We start from the raw sequence: 18,885 nt of genomic DNA on the forward strand, positions 1-18,885 counted from the left end.
CTGGGATTACAAGCGTGCACCACCACGCCCGGCTGATGGAGGACTTTTAACAAATGTGCAGGGCAGTCTTCGGGCGTGCTCTCGGGGTCTGTTCTCTTGGGTCTCTCAGTTGAGCCCTTGCTCTTTCAGGACTCCTCAGTCTTCTTCAGTCTCAGAGGCTCCCTCAGGATTCGGTCCTCTTTGCTGAATGGCAGAATTTTGGTGCTAGGAGGGTCATGCTGTTGAACTGAGATGACCTGCAGTTAAGACTCGAGTTTAAATCCCAGCTCCACTTCTTAGTAGCTGAGGGATTTGGGAAAGTGCATGTGTGTTCTATGCTCCTGTTTGCTCACCTATTAAAAACCAAACTACCAAACTAATGCATGTGCATCTATGTTCATAGCTGCATAATTCACCATAGCCAAACTGGAACCAGCCAAGATGTCCATCAACAGATGAATGGATTACAAAACTGTGGGATATGTACACAATGGAATTTTACCCAGCCAAAAAAAAAAATACAATTGAGGTATTTTATGGAAAATGGATGGATCTTGAAGACATTATGCTGAGATTAGTCAGTCACAAAAAGTAAGGAATCGAATGCTTTCCCTAATATGTGAAAGCTAAGGTGAAAGGGATCATGGGAGGAACTCCAGGTGAAAAAGGAGATCCTATAGAGGAGCAAATATGACAACCTAACTGTGGGGATGGGAGGTGGGGAGAGGGAAACGCTTTAAAACGCATGATGTACTTATTCATATCAAAGTCAACCACTAAGCCAAGCATGGGAGGGAGGGCTGGGGAGGGAGTGAGGTGGGGGCTGGGTGATGTGTGCATTTATGCCTACACAAGTTTTTTTTTTTTTTTACCCCATTATGATGTATAAATACAATGCACCAATAAAAAATTAATAAAAATAATAAAAATAAAATAGAACCATTGTATTTTGGGTTTTGTGGGGTTGGGGATCAAAACCAAGGCCTTAAGCATCCTAGACAAGTGGCATACCACTCATCTATACCACCAGGCTAGAACATGGGGATATTTTAAGGGATAAAATCTATGGTGTCTGACATTAAGCATACCATGAATATCACAGAGTTTCAGTGTGGCTCAACAGTATTTTGAGACACGGGTTTGTGCTTTTAAAAAGTCCCCACATATTCTCGGTTCTCTTTTCTTCATTAAAGTCCCTACATTTTCTCTATTCTCATTTCTTTGTTAAAGCTCTGCCTTATTTGCCTCAGGGAAGCTGTGGGCTGGGCAGAAAGCGGAGGGGACCTCCAGGGTTCTCAGGGCCTTGTAACTGAAGCCGAAGGACTCCAGGACTCCAGGCTCCTGGGAGGATGCAGAAAATAGAAGCAGCGAGGACAGATACAGGGAGACATGCAGGGCCCGAGCAGCAGGGTCCATGCTGGTGGTCCAGGGAGATGGAAAAACCAGAGAGGAGTGGCTGTGTGGCCTGTCTGGGTAGGTAGGACCGAGGAAGCTTCCAGAAGGCTGGGTGGGGGAAGGTGAGGCACAGAGGCCATAGGGGCTGGGACAGGGCTGAGCCTTAGCCTCACGAAGAGTCACCTGGAACAAAACACACCTTTGAGGTGAAGCACAAAAGTGATCAAGATCAACTTGCCCCCCAACTTGGAAGGATGGTGGTGCCCTGCAGAAACTTAGCTGATGTATCCAACAGGGGAGAACTACTGCATTGTACCCCTGAGATTCAGGCCAGCGCCAGGAGCATCCCACACTTGAGGAAATCCAGCAGGGGAGGAGTCGAGGCTGGGACAGTGACAACGGGGCTCAGTCAAGTTCCCACAACTGCAGCCAGTTCCCACTCACACCGGTGCTTGGGACTCTTCCATGACCCTCTTTCTCAGTATCATTGTCTCTGTCCCGTGTAAATGGCAGACGCCACCCAGATCCACTGTGTAGCCAGCCCAGGGTTCAAACCAAGGATGGACACACATGCACGTCTCAGAAGCCATGCCCCTGTCAGCTGTTCCTGCAGCAGGGAAGCATGGCTTCCTCTGCATTTCCTCTATTAGACCCAACCTGCTCTCCACCTGACTGTGGGCTCTCCCAGGGTAGATGGCAGCTCTTTCTCGGTGTGTCCTGAACAAGTTGGAAGATGCTCAAGAAACTGACTTGAGTTGGCTTTGCTGTGTGGAAGGATACCTGTATGGAGATCACAAGCTTTTGTGTGTGTGTGTGTGTGTGTGTGTGTGTGTGTGTGTGTGTACTCAGTTGTTTTAATCACTTTTGTGGGTCAATACCCAGGTACAAGTGTCTAGACCAAGGGGAGTTGTCCCTACCTGGTGCCAGGTAGCCAGTGATGAAATCTTATCAGGGCTTTTCTAAAAGCGTTCTGTATTTCTTGGCCTGGCCCCTGCAGATAACTTCTTTCAACAGCGTGCTCTCTGGGGCTAAGTTCCGGTGCGCATTTGAATGCTTTTAGAATGATGCTGATTGTGTGAACAAACAGAGCAGAGGCACTAAGGGACTTGTGAGTCTTGGCCTTGAGGGTCACCTTCAGGCAGACGAAGCAGGGCATCTACTGCTCTGGGTCACCCAGGGTCATCGGTCAGGAGAGGCTGCTGCTGGGCCAGGCTGGGCGTCATGGAGCAGAGTGTGCAGCCCTCCTGCCCTTCTCAGGTGCTGACCTCAGTGGGTCCCAGCCCTAGGTGCTGCGACAGGGCCCATCACACACAGCGGTGACTGTCCTGAGGGCAGCACAGAGGTTGCAAGGAGTGAGCTGGAGTCTCTGTGGTGTAGCTATGGCTACACAATGTGTAGAGCACAGTGTGTTGTTACAAGCTGTGTCTTCAGTCCAGGCAAGACCTTTATCCTCCCTGAGGATCTGTCTTCTCTGCAAGATGCTGTACGCAAGTTGCCTGCTACTCCTTCTGCTGTTTCTCCAGGATGGTGGCAAGGCCGCTCATTCATTAATTCATTCATTCATCCACTTAGTCAAACATCCTGTGCACCTACTATGCACTGCGCTCAGTGATGGTGTGTGGGAGGAGACATGGCACAGATGCAGGGCCATCAGTTGGTACCAGGCCTGGAGGCTCTGTCTTAGCAGGATAATTTCCTCAGAGAGAGACGGAAGCAAGCTACATCATTTACTGTTGACTTTGCCCTCTGCTTCTCTGGTTTTGGGAAGGGAAGGCGCCACAAATACAGCTGCGTGTGCTTAGAGCATCCTGGACCTCTAGGACCCTGGCCAGCGGCTCTGTGAAAGGGCATGGATGTTGGGGAGCACTGCCACCACCCCTAGGTCGAATCTGGCTGTCTTCCCGACTTCTGTTCAAATGCTTGGGTCTTCTGTGGCCTGGACTGATGAAGGTCCCTTGGAAGCCTTCAGATAGCAAATACGTGGAACTTTGGGGTCTTTCCCTGTTATAGTTTGGGTTTAAAATGTCCCCTAGACCTCATGTGTAGGAGACAGCCATGATAGACAGTCGTGTCCCCTAGATCTCATGCGCAGAGACAGGACCTGATTGGAGGTGAGTCCCTGGGGCGTGGTCAGGGACAGCATGTGTTCCGGGCCACCCTGCTCTAGCCTCTTTGCTCTCTGCTTTCTTCGATGATGCCCTGAGAATGTGTAGCCACGGTTCCTCCTTGGAACCCAGTCCCAAATGGACGATGACCTTTAAAATCTCCAGATCCACAAGTAAATATACCCTTCTTGCTCTAAGTTTTGCGTTTCAGGTGTTTGGGTCACAGTGTTGAGAATGCTACTGAACCAGCCCCTCTCTGAGGGCCAAGTGTTTCTGGACACACCACATGCTCCCCCTTTGGCGGCCCTAGGCTGCTTCCTCCACCACCCCACCAGGCCCCCGCTGCCTCATGCACATGTCTGTACTTCCAGGTGATGGGCATCTGTGGCCGTGTTCTGCACCCTCCTGGTCCTGGAGCCTATGCATTCCTATTTTGTTCACCTTCTACTGACTTAATCCCAACTTTGTAGTTTATAGCTCCCCTCCTCCCTGAGAAATAGTCTTCTCCACCAGTTTCATGACTACAGTCTTTGGTGCCCTTTGTATCTGTTTCTTTCTGGCTACAGGCTTGAGAGAATCTCTGGCCTGCCTGGTCTGCGCTGGGAAGGTCTGCTGGACATAGCTTCCTGTTGGCCTTGGGTGATCCCGTTCTTTAAGGCCGACCATCACTGTCTTGTTTCCCTCCTTCCCCCACAGGTGGGGCATGAGTCTGCCTTCCCAGCTCTTCCACTTGCTAATGTGACCTGGCATTTCCCCCTCCCCCTCTCAACACCCTTCTAACCACACCCAATGGATGCCTGGGCCTCTGCCTTCTTCTCGTAGGCCACACTCTGCGGGAACTCCTGCTCTGTGCTCTAATTTCAGAGGCCTGCTACTGGGGTGGTAGACTGAACAAGCCCTCTTTCCCTCAGATGCCGTTCTTGGACTAGACTCCCAGCAAACTGGACTTGGAAGCCTTGAATCAGCTTTCTGGACAGGGCAGGCTGCCGGTTTCCAGCAAAGTCAGGCCCAGGGAGGGAAGGAGGTTGGGTAGGAGTGAGGCTTGTTAGAATAGATTCTTACAGAGCAGGAGGTGCGATCTGAAATAGCCCCACCTGTGCTGGCTCAGAAGTCCCACTAGGGCCGGGTGTGGGGGTGCGGGCTTGTAATCCCAGAATTTGGGAGGCTAAGACAGAAGGATCTGGGTTCACGACCAGCCTCAGTTACTTAGTGAGGCCCTCTGCAACTTAGTGAGACCCTGTTTCAAAATTAATAATAATAATAATAATAATAATAATAGGCCTGGTGGTGTAACTCAGTGGTAGAATGTCCCTGGGTTCCATCCCCAGGACCGAAAAAAAAAAAAAAAAAAGTCCCAGTAGGCGGGAGAAATCAGGCCAGAGGGGCCTGTGTTGACATTTCCCAGGCTGAAGATCAGGCCTGTGTACCCTTCAACTTTGAAGTTCTCAGAGGGGTGGACTTTGTGGGCCTTATCAGTGTGGGTCTTAGGTAGTCTGGGTCCTATCTGACTATGTTAGTCGGGGGCTGACTCTGAAGTCTGGGCGTCCTGCCAGAGGGAACCCCACTTCTCTATAAAGGCTGTGAGGATGGGCACCAGCTGGGTCCGTTGGCCGCCCGGGATCCAGGATGAGGTGCCTTGTGGTGCTCCTTGCAGTCCTTGCTCTGTCCCAGGGCCGTGAAGTTACCAGGTGAATGTCGGCTGCCAGGGAGGGCGTCTCATGCGTCCTCCCTGGGCGAGATACCCTTGGTCTCCCGGTCCTCGGTTCTCCTCCGCAGCCTCGGGAGGGGATGCTGTAGGGCCCAGGACAGTCACTTCCTGTGGACCTGGCTTTTCAGGTTTCCTCTGCTTATGCCTCTCAGGCAAGGGAGCCGGATGGGCGTCCTGGGGAGATGGAGCATGGCTTCTGGCCTTTGATGCCCATCTCTGTCACTATCCGGACTCTCTGTGCTTTGGTTTCTCCATCTGTTGTAAAATTAGGGTAATAGGAGTGTCCATTAGGTAGGGTTCTCTTGAGGATTGTATGAGTTATTGTTTTTAGAGCTGGGCATGGTAACACACACCCGTAATTCCAGTACTTGGGAGATTGAGACAGGAGGATCCCAGGTTCAAGATTAGCACTTGGTAATTTAGTGAGACCTCATTTAAAAATGAAAAAAAAAAATAGGGCTAGGGAAGTAGCTCAGCAGGAGAATGCCTCTGGATTCAAGGATTCAACCTTTCAGGTATACCCCAGCCCTATTTTATATTTTATTTTGAAACAGGGTCTCACTAAGTTGCTGAGGGACCTTGCTAAATTATTGAGGCTGGTCCTGAATCTGTGATCCCCCTGTTTCAACCTCTCAAGTACTGAGATTACAGGTACGCACCCCCATACCTGGTTTGAGTTAATATTTTTTAAAAATGATTCAATTAGAAAAAAAATGCTTCAATTAGTACCTGACACACTAAATGCTATATATTCACTTGTTAAGCAAAATAGAGTTCTCTGTGTCTGAAGTCTTTTGTGAGTGAAATTCCAGGGTGAAACTTTTCTTCAGAAATGATAGCTGATATTTACTGAACTGTTTGCTGCTAGATGCCAGGTACTTAACTAGGCATTTACGTATGCTGTCACCAATCCTCATGGGTTAGGTAGGGATTATTAATCTTTGCATTTTACAGATGAGAAGACTGTTGTTCAGGAAGGGATCCTGAGCTGCCTGAGACCACATAGCTAGTAGCAGAGGAGCCCAAGCTCGGCCCCAGACTGACCTGCACACTTGCTGTGGTATCACACCACTCCTGGGTGCTTGGGTTTAAGTCCCAGAAAAGCCTGAGCACAGGGAACCCTGCTTGCTCTCTTGGGAAGGGTTCAGGGTGCCTCTGATCATCCAGCGATCTTTGTGGTGGTCCTAAAGATAAAGTTCCAGATGCCTGGTGTGCTGGCAGCCTCAGCCCAGGGAGCAGAAGCTGGGCTGGAGTTAAGGCGTCCTTGGTGGCTGGAGCCTCCAGGAAGTGCTGCCCTCCTGACTCAGTACTTGGTAGTGGCCTGCTTCTGGGTACTGTTGGCTCCCCGGGAGGTGGGGGGCAGCTCTCTGAGGCCTTGGGCTTGGGCAGGTCAGCTCAGCAGAGTCTCAGCTCCTTACTGGGGTTGTCACCAGCCCTTTAGCAATTAAATCCTGAGCTAATCGGGAACCGGAGTTGAGGCTAAGTAGAAACCATTTGTGGGCCTGTACATGGAGGCACAGGAAAAGACAGCTATGGGTGGGTCTTGTAAAACCTTTTTCTATTACCTGAGACAAGAGCTGAGGAATGTCATATAGACTTTTCATTTCTGAGTCAGGGCCTAGAACCAGTGGTGTCTGAGGGCTGGGGTGAGGGGCCCCAGAGGAGAGGCCATAATTCACCTCAAGTCTTGTCCCTGGGTGATCAGGGTTATGAGTAACTTGGGAAGACTGTTCTCATTGTAAGTCTTGAAACCACTGACATTTTTAGTGCTCTCAGAGTAGCTTTCACATTTGTAATCTCAAGGTGTCCTTTAAACCAGCGCCCCCACCTCCCACCATGGAAGGACCACATGGGAATTATCAGACTCTGCTTCTGTCTACAGAAGAGGGGACTGAGAGCCAGAGAGTGAACGCCACCTGGCTGATCAAAGATGGGGTCAAAGAGTGGGCGGAAAGGAAGCAGCTAAGCCTTTTTACAGAGGAACCAGAAGCTCAGCGGGCTTTGGGGAGTCCCCCGGGGGAAGCCCAGAAAGCTTGAGGAGTCTCCCAAGTTGCCATGAATTGGGCAGAGCCGGGTCTGGAACCAGATTCTGCTGTATCCCCTCTTGATCTCTTTCCTGTTTCCTCGATCTCGTTCTCGTCCCCATATTCCACTACCTAGACTGGATTAAGAGCTCCTGGGATCCCAGCTCTGTGCTGAAAGATGCTGTGAGGAATTTTTACCCACACTGGGGCAGACACTACCCAGAGAGTGGAGAAAAGGGGCCAGCGAAGTCAGTGTGTGCCAGAGTGTGGGAGACACCATTTTCCTCTCTGAAGAGAAAACTTTGAAAGATTGAGACTATCCTTTTTATATTGTGTTTCCTGTGCCTTGTACAGTGTCTGGAAAACAGTAGATACCAACAAGAACTTGGTGACCAATGAGTGACAACGTGCTTAGTGTCTTCCCTCCTCCTCCTCCTCCTCCTCCTCCTCCTCCTCCTCTTCCTCCTCCTCCTCCTCCTCCTCCTCTTCTTCCTCTTCCTCCTCCTCCTCCTCCTCCTCCTCTTCCTCCTCCTCCTCTTCCTCCTCCTCCTCCTCCTCCTCCTCCTCTTCCTCCTCTTCCTCCTCCTCTTCCTCCTCCTCCTCTTCCTCCTCCTCCTCCTCCTCCTCCTCCTCCTCTTCTTCCTCCTCCTCCTCCTCCTCCTCCTCCTCTTCCTCCTCCTCCTCTTCCTCCTCCTCCTCCTCCTCTTCCTCCTCCTCTTCTTCCTCCTCCTCCTCCTCCTCTTCTTCCTCCTCCTCCTCCTCCTCCTCTTCCTCCTCCTCCTCTTCCTCCTCCTCCTCCTCTTCCTCCTCCTCTTCCTCCTCTTCCTCCTCCTCCTCCTCTTCCTCCTCCTCCTCTTCCTCCTCCTCTTCCTCCTCCTCTTCCTCCTCTTCCTCCTCTTCCTCCTCCTCCTCCTCTTCCTCCTCCTCCTCTTCCTCCTCCTCCTCCTCTTCCTCCTCCTCCTCCTCCTCCTCCTCCTCCTCCTCCTCTTCCTCTTTCTCCTTCTTCATTTTTGTGGTATTGGAGATTGAACCCAGAGGCCTTCTAGCTTCAAGCTACACCCCCAGCACTATTTTATTTTATTTTGAAACAGAGTCTTGCTACATTGCCAAGGTTGTCTTTGAACCCATGATCTTCCTGTCTTCCAAGTATTGGAATTACAGGCATACACCACTACACCCAACTGCTTAGTGTCTTTTAAACCTTGGGTGTAGTTGTGAAACTTATTAGTGAGTTATAAAATAAACCTAGTGAATCTCCACCAGTATTTTAAAAAGAAACAAGAGTAGGAAATATCAGTACATTGCATTTAGTAAGTCTAGGCATTGACTTGTGAACTGATATAAAAATATATTTCTTACTTTGGGTCATGATAAAAAATAACATTTGGAAGCCATTGGCCTTGGTCAGTGGGATGTTGGCCAAGAGCGTGCATAGTTCATGGGAGCCAGAGCCTCCCTCACTGTGAACGCTCTCCTCCTCCTCAGGATCCCTCTGCACAAGGGGAAGTCTCTGAGGAGCACCCTGCAGGAGCGTGGGCTGCTGGACAGCTTTCTGAGGAAGTACCAGTATGCCTTCATTGAGAAGAGCTCCGACTTGGGGAAAGTGGCCCGCGAACCACTGACCAGCTACCTAGACGTGAGCGGCTGGTCATGCCCAGGCTTGCCCTCCAGGGCTTTCCCTCTTCCTCCGCCATAGCGAGTGGGCAGATGCAGCAAGGCCAACTCTCCTCTGTCCCCTGGGAAAACCACCCTTGTCACACCGCATCCCTCGAGGGCACATGATCTGCGCCTGACCCAGCACCTGCCTTCCCAGGCCCCGTCTGGGCTGGGAAGGGATGGGAACACTGACGCCATCTTTCTCTCCCTCCTACTTTGGGCTCTCTGCCATTTTGGAGCTGGTCTCTCATCTTTCACTCTCGGCAGTTTCTGGCCCTTTCCGGGTTCTGTGCTCTCGTTTGTACATCTGGGTCAGGGGACTCCGGGCCCTGCACCCGGCTTCTTCCTGCCCTGGCGGGGCGGCCCAGCCTCCCTCCCAGGCTAAGCTCTGCCCCAGGCTCTGCGTGATTGTCATAGTGTGGTGCGAGGCCCAGGACTTGCTGGGGTGGGAGCCAGGTGTGTGTGGGGGAGGTGGAGAACGCCCCCAGAGTCCTCCTCCTGTCTCCTCTTCCCTGACCTTCCACGGGGCCCAGAGGCCGAACAGGCCCTGTGTCCAGCATCATCCCTCCCTTCCCGGTGACCCAGAACTGTCTGTCTTCAGAGTGAGTACTTTGGGAAGATCTACATTGGGACCCCACCCCAGGAGTTCACCGTGGTGTTTGACACAGGCTCCTCCGACCTCTGGGTGCCCTCTGTCTACTGCATGAGTGAAGCCTGCAGTGAGTGACCTCGCTGGGCCCCATGGGGGTGTGTGGCGTGGGGAGTGCGGGTGGCCAGAGAGAGTGCTTTGATAGCCCAGCCTCCCCCTGAACCTCATCTCCTCCACTGGCCACAGACTGGGAAGGTTTGAAAATCATGGGTCTGATGGATAAAAGCTCCAGTGAGAAATTAGGGAACCCAAGTTGTTGTTTCTGTCTCTACTTGGAGCCAAGGCACCTACTTACCCTGCTGTGTCCTCCATTTTTCTTTCTGTAAAATGGGCAATGGCTGGCCACTGGGAGCTGGGGGAGAGTGAGTGGGCACACCCCTACCCCAGCAAACAATTGCCACCCAGTCTCACACTTACCCAGCTGTCCCTCCTGGCAGCTCTCTCTTTTTTTTTTTTTTTTTTAATCCCATTGCACAGATGAAAAAAGCTAGATTCAGAGAGGGAGGGTGTTTGGTTAAGATTCCTCAGCTGGTTCAAGTTAAACGCCATGGGAGCCACAGAGGTGGGTTTTCCATTCTTTTTTTGTTTGGAAGCTACTGTGGGTAGCACTGGGACAGAAAAGTAGGCTAAGCAGTATAGAAAAAAAATGTATATATATATTTGATACTGAGGATTGAATCCAGGGGCATTCAGCCTCTGAGCTACATCCCCAGCCCTATTTTATTTTATTTTATTTTATTTTATTTTATTTTATTTTATTTATTTTTTGGAAACAGAGTATTAGTGAGTTGCTAAGAGTCTTGCTAAGTTGCTGAGGATGGGTTTGAACCAGCGATCCTCCTGTCTCAGTCTCCCATGTATTGGAATTACAGGCATGCACTAGCATGTTTACTTGAGAAAGTTTTCTTTATTCTACCGGGACCAAGACGATAGAAGAGGCTGCTCTCTTTCTAAGGAGAGAGTGGCCGGTAGGGCATATTCTTACAAGAATATGGCAAGGGCTTCAGCCCTGGCTGGTGCTGTCAAGTCGCAAGACCCCGAGACCCCCAATAACGCTGGGTCTGTGTTCCAGAAAACCATCACCGCTTTGACCCGTCCAAGTCCTCCACCTTCCAGAACCTGAGCAAGTCGCTGTCGGTCCAGTATGGCACAGGCAGTGTGCGGGGCTTTCTGGGCGACGACACTGTCACTGTAAGTGGGGCTCACCTTGTCTTTCCAGGCAACCATTTTTCCACCCGCGCTCCTGGCTCCGGCGCTCAGGAGACTTAGTGCACTGCCTGGGGGCTCAGTGGGTGAGGATTCTGAGGGAGCCTTTAGCCACAGCCGGCCGGGGGCATCCCCTTCCTCTCTCCTCTTCTTTCCTGGCTGGCTCTCAGAGCCCATCTGAGAGCTTTCACAGGTGTAGGTTTCTAGCTCTCCGGTCCTTTCTCCAGTGTCCTTGACACAGAAGTTCAGAATTCCAGGTTTGTATCACCTCTTAGTTGGAGCCACCCATGCACGCCTCGCTGCCACTGAATCACCTCTAGCACCCCACCTGCTCAGCCCACAGCACCTCTCCGCAAACCTCCTTCTCGCCTTCCCATCTTTGCCCAATGCCACTTTACTGATAGTGTCTTATCTCACTGTTGGGTCCAATAACACATGGCCTGTTGCCCTTACGATGTTTTATTTTTCTTTAGCGGGCCCATTTCCACCTGACATGTTCGATACCACTTCTTTAAAAAAATGTATTGTCAGCTGAGGTTGGTGGCACACATGTGTAATCCCAGTACTTGGGAGACGGGGATAGGAAAATCAGAGGTTCAAGGCCAGCCTCGGTAACTTAACAAGGCCCTCAGCAACTTAGCAAGACTTTGTTTTAAAATTTAAAAAAAAATGAAAAAGTTAAGGGTATAACTAGGAGGTAGAAAGCATCTGGGTTCAATCCCCAGTACATAAAAGTATTGTCTGTTTTTCCTGCTGGAATATAAGTCAACCCCAGCCAGGGCAGGCACTTTCTCTGTACATTGCTATATCTGCAGGACCTAGAACTGGCACGTTGGAAGTCCTTAACTGTTTATGGATGGAAAGAAAGAGCGAGTCGACTTATTCTGTAGTACTGAGTTATCACCCACTGTTTTCATTCCATGAGCTTTATTCTAGAAACCAAGGATACAGTGGTGAACAAGAGGGACAGAGAGTCGAGTGGGGGACACAAGACACACTTAAGTCAGTGGCTTTGAACAGTGCTGAGTGTCCTGAAGAAAACATAACTGAGAAAGGTGGAGAGGGCTTGGGGTGGGGGGTGGAGATTTGGAGATTTGTTGCAGAGTGGAGCCGAAATGAGGCATCTGCAGAGGCCAGGCCTGAGCAGAGGGACCGGCCAGCTCAGAGGCCGCAGCGTGGGGGCACAGAGCAAGCGCAGGGCCAGGGAAGACGGAGGAGGCGCGAGGAGCAAGACCAGAGTGCAAGGGGGCCCCAAGCTGGCTTCATGCTCAGCTCCATGGAATCACTGCACAGGTGTATCAAGGGGCCGTACGACCTGACTTCTTCTCTAAAGGTCACTCTGGCTACCTTGTATGGAGGGCATATTATAAGGGGGCAGAGTGGAGGCAGGAGGCTGGGTCCTGGCCATTGGGGCAATCCGGGATAGTGAATGGTGGCGCAGGCTGGGCTGGTGGACGCATCGCAGGCTGGGAGGTGGGGAGGCTGAGAAGGTATTTTGGAGTTAATGCTTCAGTATGATGCCAATAAATGTTCAGTGAGAGAACACGGTGGTGTCCACTCAGTGTTCAGCCTTTGGTGTTACTTAGCCTAAGCACTGCCTTGAGGTGCAGGTGTTATTATTCCATTTATCAGGTAAAGGAATTGAGGTTCAGAGAGGTACTTGCTCTGGGTCACAATCAGCACAGGAAAGAACAGGGACCTGCCCCCGGGTCGTGTGTGTGTGTGTGTGTGTGTGTGTGTGTGTGCGCGCGCACGCGCGTGTGTGTGTGTTACTAGGATTGACCTCCAAGCTATAACCCCAGACCTATTTTTATTTATTTATTTATTTATTTTTGTGGGTCTGGGGATGGAACCCAGGGGCATTTGACCTCTGAGCTATACTCCCTGCCCTATTTTTTATTCTTTATTTTGAAACTGGGTCTCACTAAGTTGCAGAGGGCCTCACTAAGTAGCTGAGGCTGTCCACGAACCAGTATCCTCCGTTCTCAGTCTCCTGAATGCTGGGATTACAAGTGTGCGCCACCATGTCTGGCTCCTATTTTATTTAATTAATTAATTAATTAATTTAATTATTATTATTATTATTGGTGGTACTGGGGTTCTTGGAAGCCTTTCTTCCTCCGGGCTACACTCCCAGACCTATTTTTTATACTTTTTTATTTGGAAACAGGGTCTCCTAAGCCAGCGCACACGGCTGGCTTCGAACCTGCACGATCCTCCTGTCTCCGCCTCCCAAGCGCAGGAATTATAAGCGTGTGCCACCACGCCCGGCTTTATTTATTATTTTTTTGGTGGTACTGGGGTTCCTGGAAACCCTTCTACCTCCGGCTACACTCCCAGACCCATTTTATATTTTATTCAGAAACAGGGTCTCCTAAGCCAGCAAGGCTGGCTTCGAACCTGCGCAATCCTCCTGTCTCTGCCTTCCAAGTGCGGGGTTTATAAGTGTGCGCCACCACGCCTGGTCTATTTTATTTTTTAAAACAGGGTCTCACTAAGTTGACAAGGTTGGTCTCAAACCTGTAACCCTCCTGTTTCAGCCCCCCAAGTACTGGGATTATGGGTATGCATAACCACACCTGGTTCCACACTAGGTCTTACTGATGCAAGGAGCATTCTCCCCTCCCTTCCCTTCCCCTCCCCTCCCCTCCCCTCCCACCTTCCTTCCTTCCTTTCTTGAACTGGGCCTCTATCAGTGGTAGAAGGATGCTCTACCAGTGATATACATGTCCAGTCCTTTATTTTATTTTATTTTATTTTATTTTTTGATACAGGGTCTTGATGATTTGCCCAGGCTGGCCTCAAACTTGCAATTCTCCTGCCTTAGCTTCCTGAGTAGTTGTAATTACAGGAGTGCACCACTGTGCCTGGCTCATGCATGTTCTGTCTAGCTCTGGGAGATGAGCACCTCAGGTGCACCTGTAAGGAGGGCTGCAGCCCTGCAGAGAGCATCCCTCCTCCTCCCCCTTCTTTGAGCTCATTCTCAACATGAGCACCTGTTTCTGTACCAGGCGCTGGACCCTCTCTTTCCCTGACTCCAAACCAACCTCATCACACTAATTCTCCAGAACCACAGCACATAGCACAGAGAAAGGAGTGGGTTTTGTTTCTTTTGCTTAAGGTTTAATAACTGCATGGGCTATAAGAGGGAAGGAGGATCAGAGTAGTTAAAACTCTGCCATGAGCTTGTGGCCCGGGACTAGCTGCCCCATCTCTGGGATTTTTCTTCTCTGGCCTCAGTGGCTCTCTGTGGGGATCATTATGACTTTATTGCAGGTCTCCAACATCGTGGTCCCCCACCAGACCGTGGGCCTGAGCACTCAGGAGCCTGATGACATCTTTACCTACTCTGAGTTCGACGGTATTCTGGGGCTGGCCTATCCCTCCCTCGCTACTGAGCCCTTGGTGCCTGTGTTTGACAACATGATGAATGGGCACCTGGTAGCCCAAGATCTGTTCTCGTTTTACATGAGCAGGTAGGCACTGCGCCCAGCCAGGGCTTGACCAGTGGCCTGGTAAGGACTGCCAGCTGAGGTGTGTCCACCCCTGAGACACTGCTGGTAAATGGCAGTCATCAGCACTCAAGCCAACATGCCCCTGGTTTCCAAGCTCACCCAGTCTCTTGTCCGGAGGTTTCCAATAGAGTTACTTATGCAGCCAGATTTGACTGGGTTAAAGATGACTTACACTTCTGGCTTTTATACTTTTATTGGTATTGGGGATTGAACCCAGGGGCTTTCTACTTCTTTGGCACTCTCCCAGCTCCTCTTTTTTTCATACAGGGGCTGGAACCCAAGGGCATTCTACCTCTGAGCTGTTCCGAGATTTATTTCTTATTCTTTGTTTTGTAACAGGGTCTCACTAAGTTGCAGAAGACCTCACTAAGTAGCTGAAGCTGTCTGTGAACCGCGATCCTCCTGTCTCAGCCTCCCGAATGCTGGGATTACAAGTGTGCGCCACCACATCTGGCTTCCCAGCCCTTTTATTAAATTTTGCAACAGGGTCAAAGTTGTTGAGGATCTCGCTAAGTTGCTGAGGCTGACTTTGAACCTGCGATCCTCCTATCGCAGCTTCCCAAACACTGACATTGTAGAAACATGTCACTGCATCTGGCTGTATGTTTAGCTTTTAAAAAATGAAGACTGATCTTGTCTCTGCCTAGGGGCTTTTAAATTCTTTCTTCCAAATAATGCCTTAGCTATTTGTTGATGTTATCGAGATTCAGGGGCTTTTTGAGCTAACTCCAAAGAAGCCCAATCTTTTCCTTTCCTTAGTCAGGAAGCAGAGGTGCAGGGAGGCACAGATGCCTGGGAACCAGGGCCTGAGGCAGGCCCACAGCTCAGGGCCAGAGCCCAGGCCCCTTGCTCCAGGTCCACTGCCGCTCTCTGTGATGACCCATGTGAGCTCAGCCAGGCAGTGGGTGGCAGGATGAGGAGAAGGAGGCCACGTCCAGGAGAAGGGCGGGGTAGCGGAGGACGGAGGAACCCAGGCAAGGGGTAAATTGGTGCAGTTCATTTATTCACTCATTTACTCACTCCATATATGTTTACCGGGCCCTTTTCTGTGTAGAGGTTGAGCCAGGAGACCGGCAAACATCAACCAACAAGACATGCCGGGAAGCCGGGCCCGGTGGCACACGCCTGTGAGCCTAGTACTGGGGAGGCTGAGATAGGAGGATCTCAGGTTCATGGCCAGTGTCAGCAACTTAGACCCTCAGCAACTTAGCAAGACCTTGTTTCAAAATAAGGAATAAAAGAGGGCTAGGGATGTAGCATGAAGGCAGGATGCCCTTCGGTTCAATCCCTATACAAAAACAGAACAATACAAAACAAGGCAAAAAAACAACCCCAAATCCCCAAACACAAGAACAAGTTGAGAGGAGCATTTTCTCTGGGGAAATGGCTCACAATTGCGCACATGGCTGTACTTATACAACTGTGAGAAGGTGCTGCAGGGGGGTCTGGGGTGACCAGTGGCTTAGTGGCACCTGGGGGTGCACTCTTCACCACGGGGCAGCCTTGTCCCAGTGTCACTCTCCCTGCCGGGTTCCAGGAATGGCCAGGGGAGCATGCTCACGCTGGGGGCCGTCGACCCGCCCTACTACACAGGCTCGCTGCACTGGGTGCCGGTGACGGAGCAGCAGTACTGGCAATTCACCGTGGACAGGTGGGCCCAGCCGGAGGCCGGCTCCAGGGTGGGGCTGTGGGGGTCACAGGGCTCTGAGAAAGACTGCTGCGCGGCCGCTCATAAGATCATCCATTGAATTGCCGGGCGTGGTGGCGCATGCTTGTAATCCCAGTGCTTGGGAGGCTGAGACAGGAGGATCGCATGGGTTCAAAGCCAGCCTCAGCTACTGAGTGAGGCTCTCAGCAACTTAGTGAGACCCTGTTTCCAGATAAATTATAAAAGAAAACAGGGCTGGAGTGTAGCCTGGAGGTAGAAAGCCTCTGGGTTCCACCCCCCAAGTAACATACGCACACACACATACATCGTCCATCGATTCTGAAGTTGACATTCCCAGGAGAGAGAGAGAGAGAGCGAGAGAAGGGTGTGTGTGTGTGTGTGTGTGTGTGTGTGTGTGTGTGTGTGTGTCTATCTTCAACTTCACAAATGAATTGGGAGAAATAGTTCTAGGTGTTTCTTCTGAGCTCAGGACATTTTGGGGGCTCCAGGAGGGACCCAGGCATGGCTGGGTCTTTATCTCTCCCAAGGATCCTGGAGGGGGTGGGCAGGACTCGGGGAGGGATGCTGGGCTGGAGGAAGGATGTGTCCCCTTGTTTACCCTCTTAGGGTCACTGTCGACGGTATGGTGGTGGCTTGTGATGGCGGCTGCCAGGCCATCCTGGATACGGGCACCTCCCTGGTGGCCGGGCCTAGCCGGGACATCCTCAAGATCCAACAGGTCATTGGAGCCACGCAGGGCCAGTATGGCCAGGTGAGTTCAGGCCCCCTGAAGCGGAAGCCCCATTTCATACAGCAGACATGACCAAGGGAGACGGCGAGGTTCCTGCTGTCCAGCGGAGGCTGGGGCTCCGGGGGCTTTGGCCGTCCTTGCTGTGAGAGCTCCTCACTTCAGGAGCAGCTGCAGCCTGGCTTTAGTCCTCTGGGAGGAGGCTGTGCCTTCCTCTCCTGGCTCGCTGCCCTTTGCCCTACCACTTGGTTTCTCCCTCTACCAGTCTGTTTCTCTTGCTCTGCCAGCTGGGTGCCCCCAGGGTCTTTGTACACTCTGGCTGGGCCTAGATGGGGAGATACAGTGGGGAGCCCTCTGCATTACTAACAGCGGGTCCCCTTGGCGTGACTGTTTGAGGACCATGTCTTGGGACCTGGCCTCATCTTGAGAGCCCCTCATGGTCCTTGAAGAAGGCAAGGCCCCTCTCCACGCTGTGGCTCACGGGGTGCAGAGGAAGGGGTTTAGTGTGCGGCACGGGTGCCTCTTCCGGTCCTGGTTGGATGACACCCTCGCCCTCCCCTTGCGTCCAGTTCGACATCAACTGCTGGGGCCTGAGCAGCATGCCCACGGTCGTCTTCGAGATACACGGCAGAGAGTATCCGTTGCCACCCTTCACGTACACCATCCAGGTCTGTTAAGGAAGATGAAGCTGATAGTAGTTTACTTACCTGGGAAGCCAATCTGAGGGAGAAATGAAGGACTACACAGTAATTGTGGGGTGGGGCAGGAAAATAGCTCTGGAACCAGCTTTATCTTAGCTTGTCTTTCCCAGGACCAGGGCTTCTGCTCCAGCGGCTTCCAGGGAAACACTAATTCCCCACTGTGGATCCTGGGGGATGTTTTCATCCGGGAATATTACAGTGTCTTTGACAGAGCCAACAACCGCGTGGGGCTGGCCAAGGCTGTCTGATAATAACACCGACCACGGACCACATTTTCCCTAAACGCGCACACACGTACACATATGCTCACACACTTACATGTGCACATAGATCGGGGTTTCAGGCAGATGGGTCTCAATAAACAGCACATTTTGCAAAGCCTGCTCTCCCTTGTCCTTCCTGCGGCGGAAGCCCTGGGCCACTACGGTGTGGGGTTGTGACTGGCTTGTGGTGTTCAGGCAGAGCTGGGGCCACGTGGGTTGAGGACGGCTGAGGACACGGTGGGTGCTCTGCTGGGGGTGGAACACCTTTGTTTCCTCTCCCCTTTCTCGTTCTGACCATGGTCTGGCCCTACAAATAGCAGAGAAGTGGGAAAGGCGGCTGGTCTTAAGGGTGGGATATTTCACAGAGGAGACTGAAGAGGAGGAGTCGGGAGCACCTGATTCTTTAGCCCAGTGGTATTGGTTGAGGGGATGCTGTAGGCCCATCTGGGGTCTTTCCCAGCTGTACGCAAGCACAAGCAAGATCAGGGACCTAGTGCAGTGGAGGTGCCACCAGCCCACGGTGTCTGCGTGGGTCTGTGGAGGGGCAGCCGGCCTCTTGTGGGGCTGGGCAGGGCTGGACTGAGGGCTGTGGGGGCGAAGTGGCAGAGGATGGGCTCAGGCTGCAGCCTCGTGAGCTGAGGAGCCTGGGGTGGCTTGGGGCAGAGGCCACCGGACATCCAGGACTCCAAGGACAGAGGGTGGTGCCAGGCTGGGCACGCCTTGGTGTCGGTGGGGGGGCGGAGGGGGGAGGCAGGCATGGTGCTGAGGAGCGACTTCTCTAAGCTTTAATTTCTTATCTAGGACCTATACTGTCTGTTTGCCAAGAGTGAGACAGAATTGGGTCACTTCCATTATTTTTAGTCTTTTTGCAGATTAAAAAAAACAATACAAAAAGAAATGCCAAACAAGCATATAAAAACTGTGTTATAATATATTCAAGGGCGTACATTTCACAATTGTATTTTAAACACCCAACTCAACTGGAGGTAACGGAGGAAGCCTAAGTGTGGTGACTCATCCACGTGAAGCTTGGACTAAATGTCCCCTTCCCTCCCTGTGCACCTGGCCTTGGTGGCGGTCCTCGCCATGCGTGAGCTGGACTGTGTGGCATCTGCCTCCCGGGGCTCCCGGGCCATGGGCAGCACAGTCTCCCGGGGCCTCGTGTGCTGCCAGCTGCTGCGGATGCTCAGCCTGGAACCTTCTTCCCTCCAGCCTCTCTGTCTGGTTTTTAAGCAGCCTGAAGAGCTCAAGTCAGTACCCACATCCTCAGGTGGCCCCCGCCAGGCTG

General features: G+C 51.7%; 1 protein-coding gene across 1 annotated transcript; it reads left to right on the plus strand.

Annotated features, from left to right (window-relative positions):
- Window positions 1-5,105: 5,105 nt before the first annotated feature.
- On the plus strand, window positions 5,106-17,582 carry LOC308259892 (chymosin-like; the record flags this gene model as incomplete). Its single annotated transcript, XM_080691209.1, has 9 exons — window positions 5,106-5,167; window positions 8,697-8,847; window positions 9,469-9,586; window positions 10,589-10,707; window positions 13,999-14,198; window positions 15,775-15,888; window positions 16,513-16,657; window positions 17,203-17,301; window positions 17,445-17,582. 9 exons carry the CDS (start codon window positions 5,106-5,108, stop codon window positions 17,580-17,582), a joined length of 1,146 nt encoding a protein of 381 aa, XP_080547335.1.
- Window positions 17,583-18,885: the final 1,303 nt, after the last annotated feature.

This window comes from Muscardinus avellanarius (genome assembly GCF_963383645.1).
Source record: "Muscardinus avellanarius genome assembly, chromosome: 3".
Taxonomy (NCBI): domain Eukaryota; kingdom Metazoa; phylum Chordata; class Mammalia; order Rodentia; family Gliridae; genus Muscardinus; species Muscardinus avellanarius.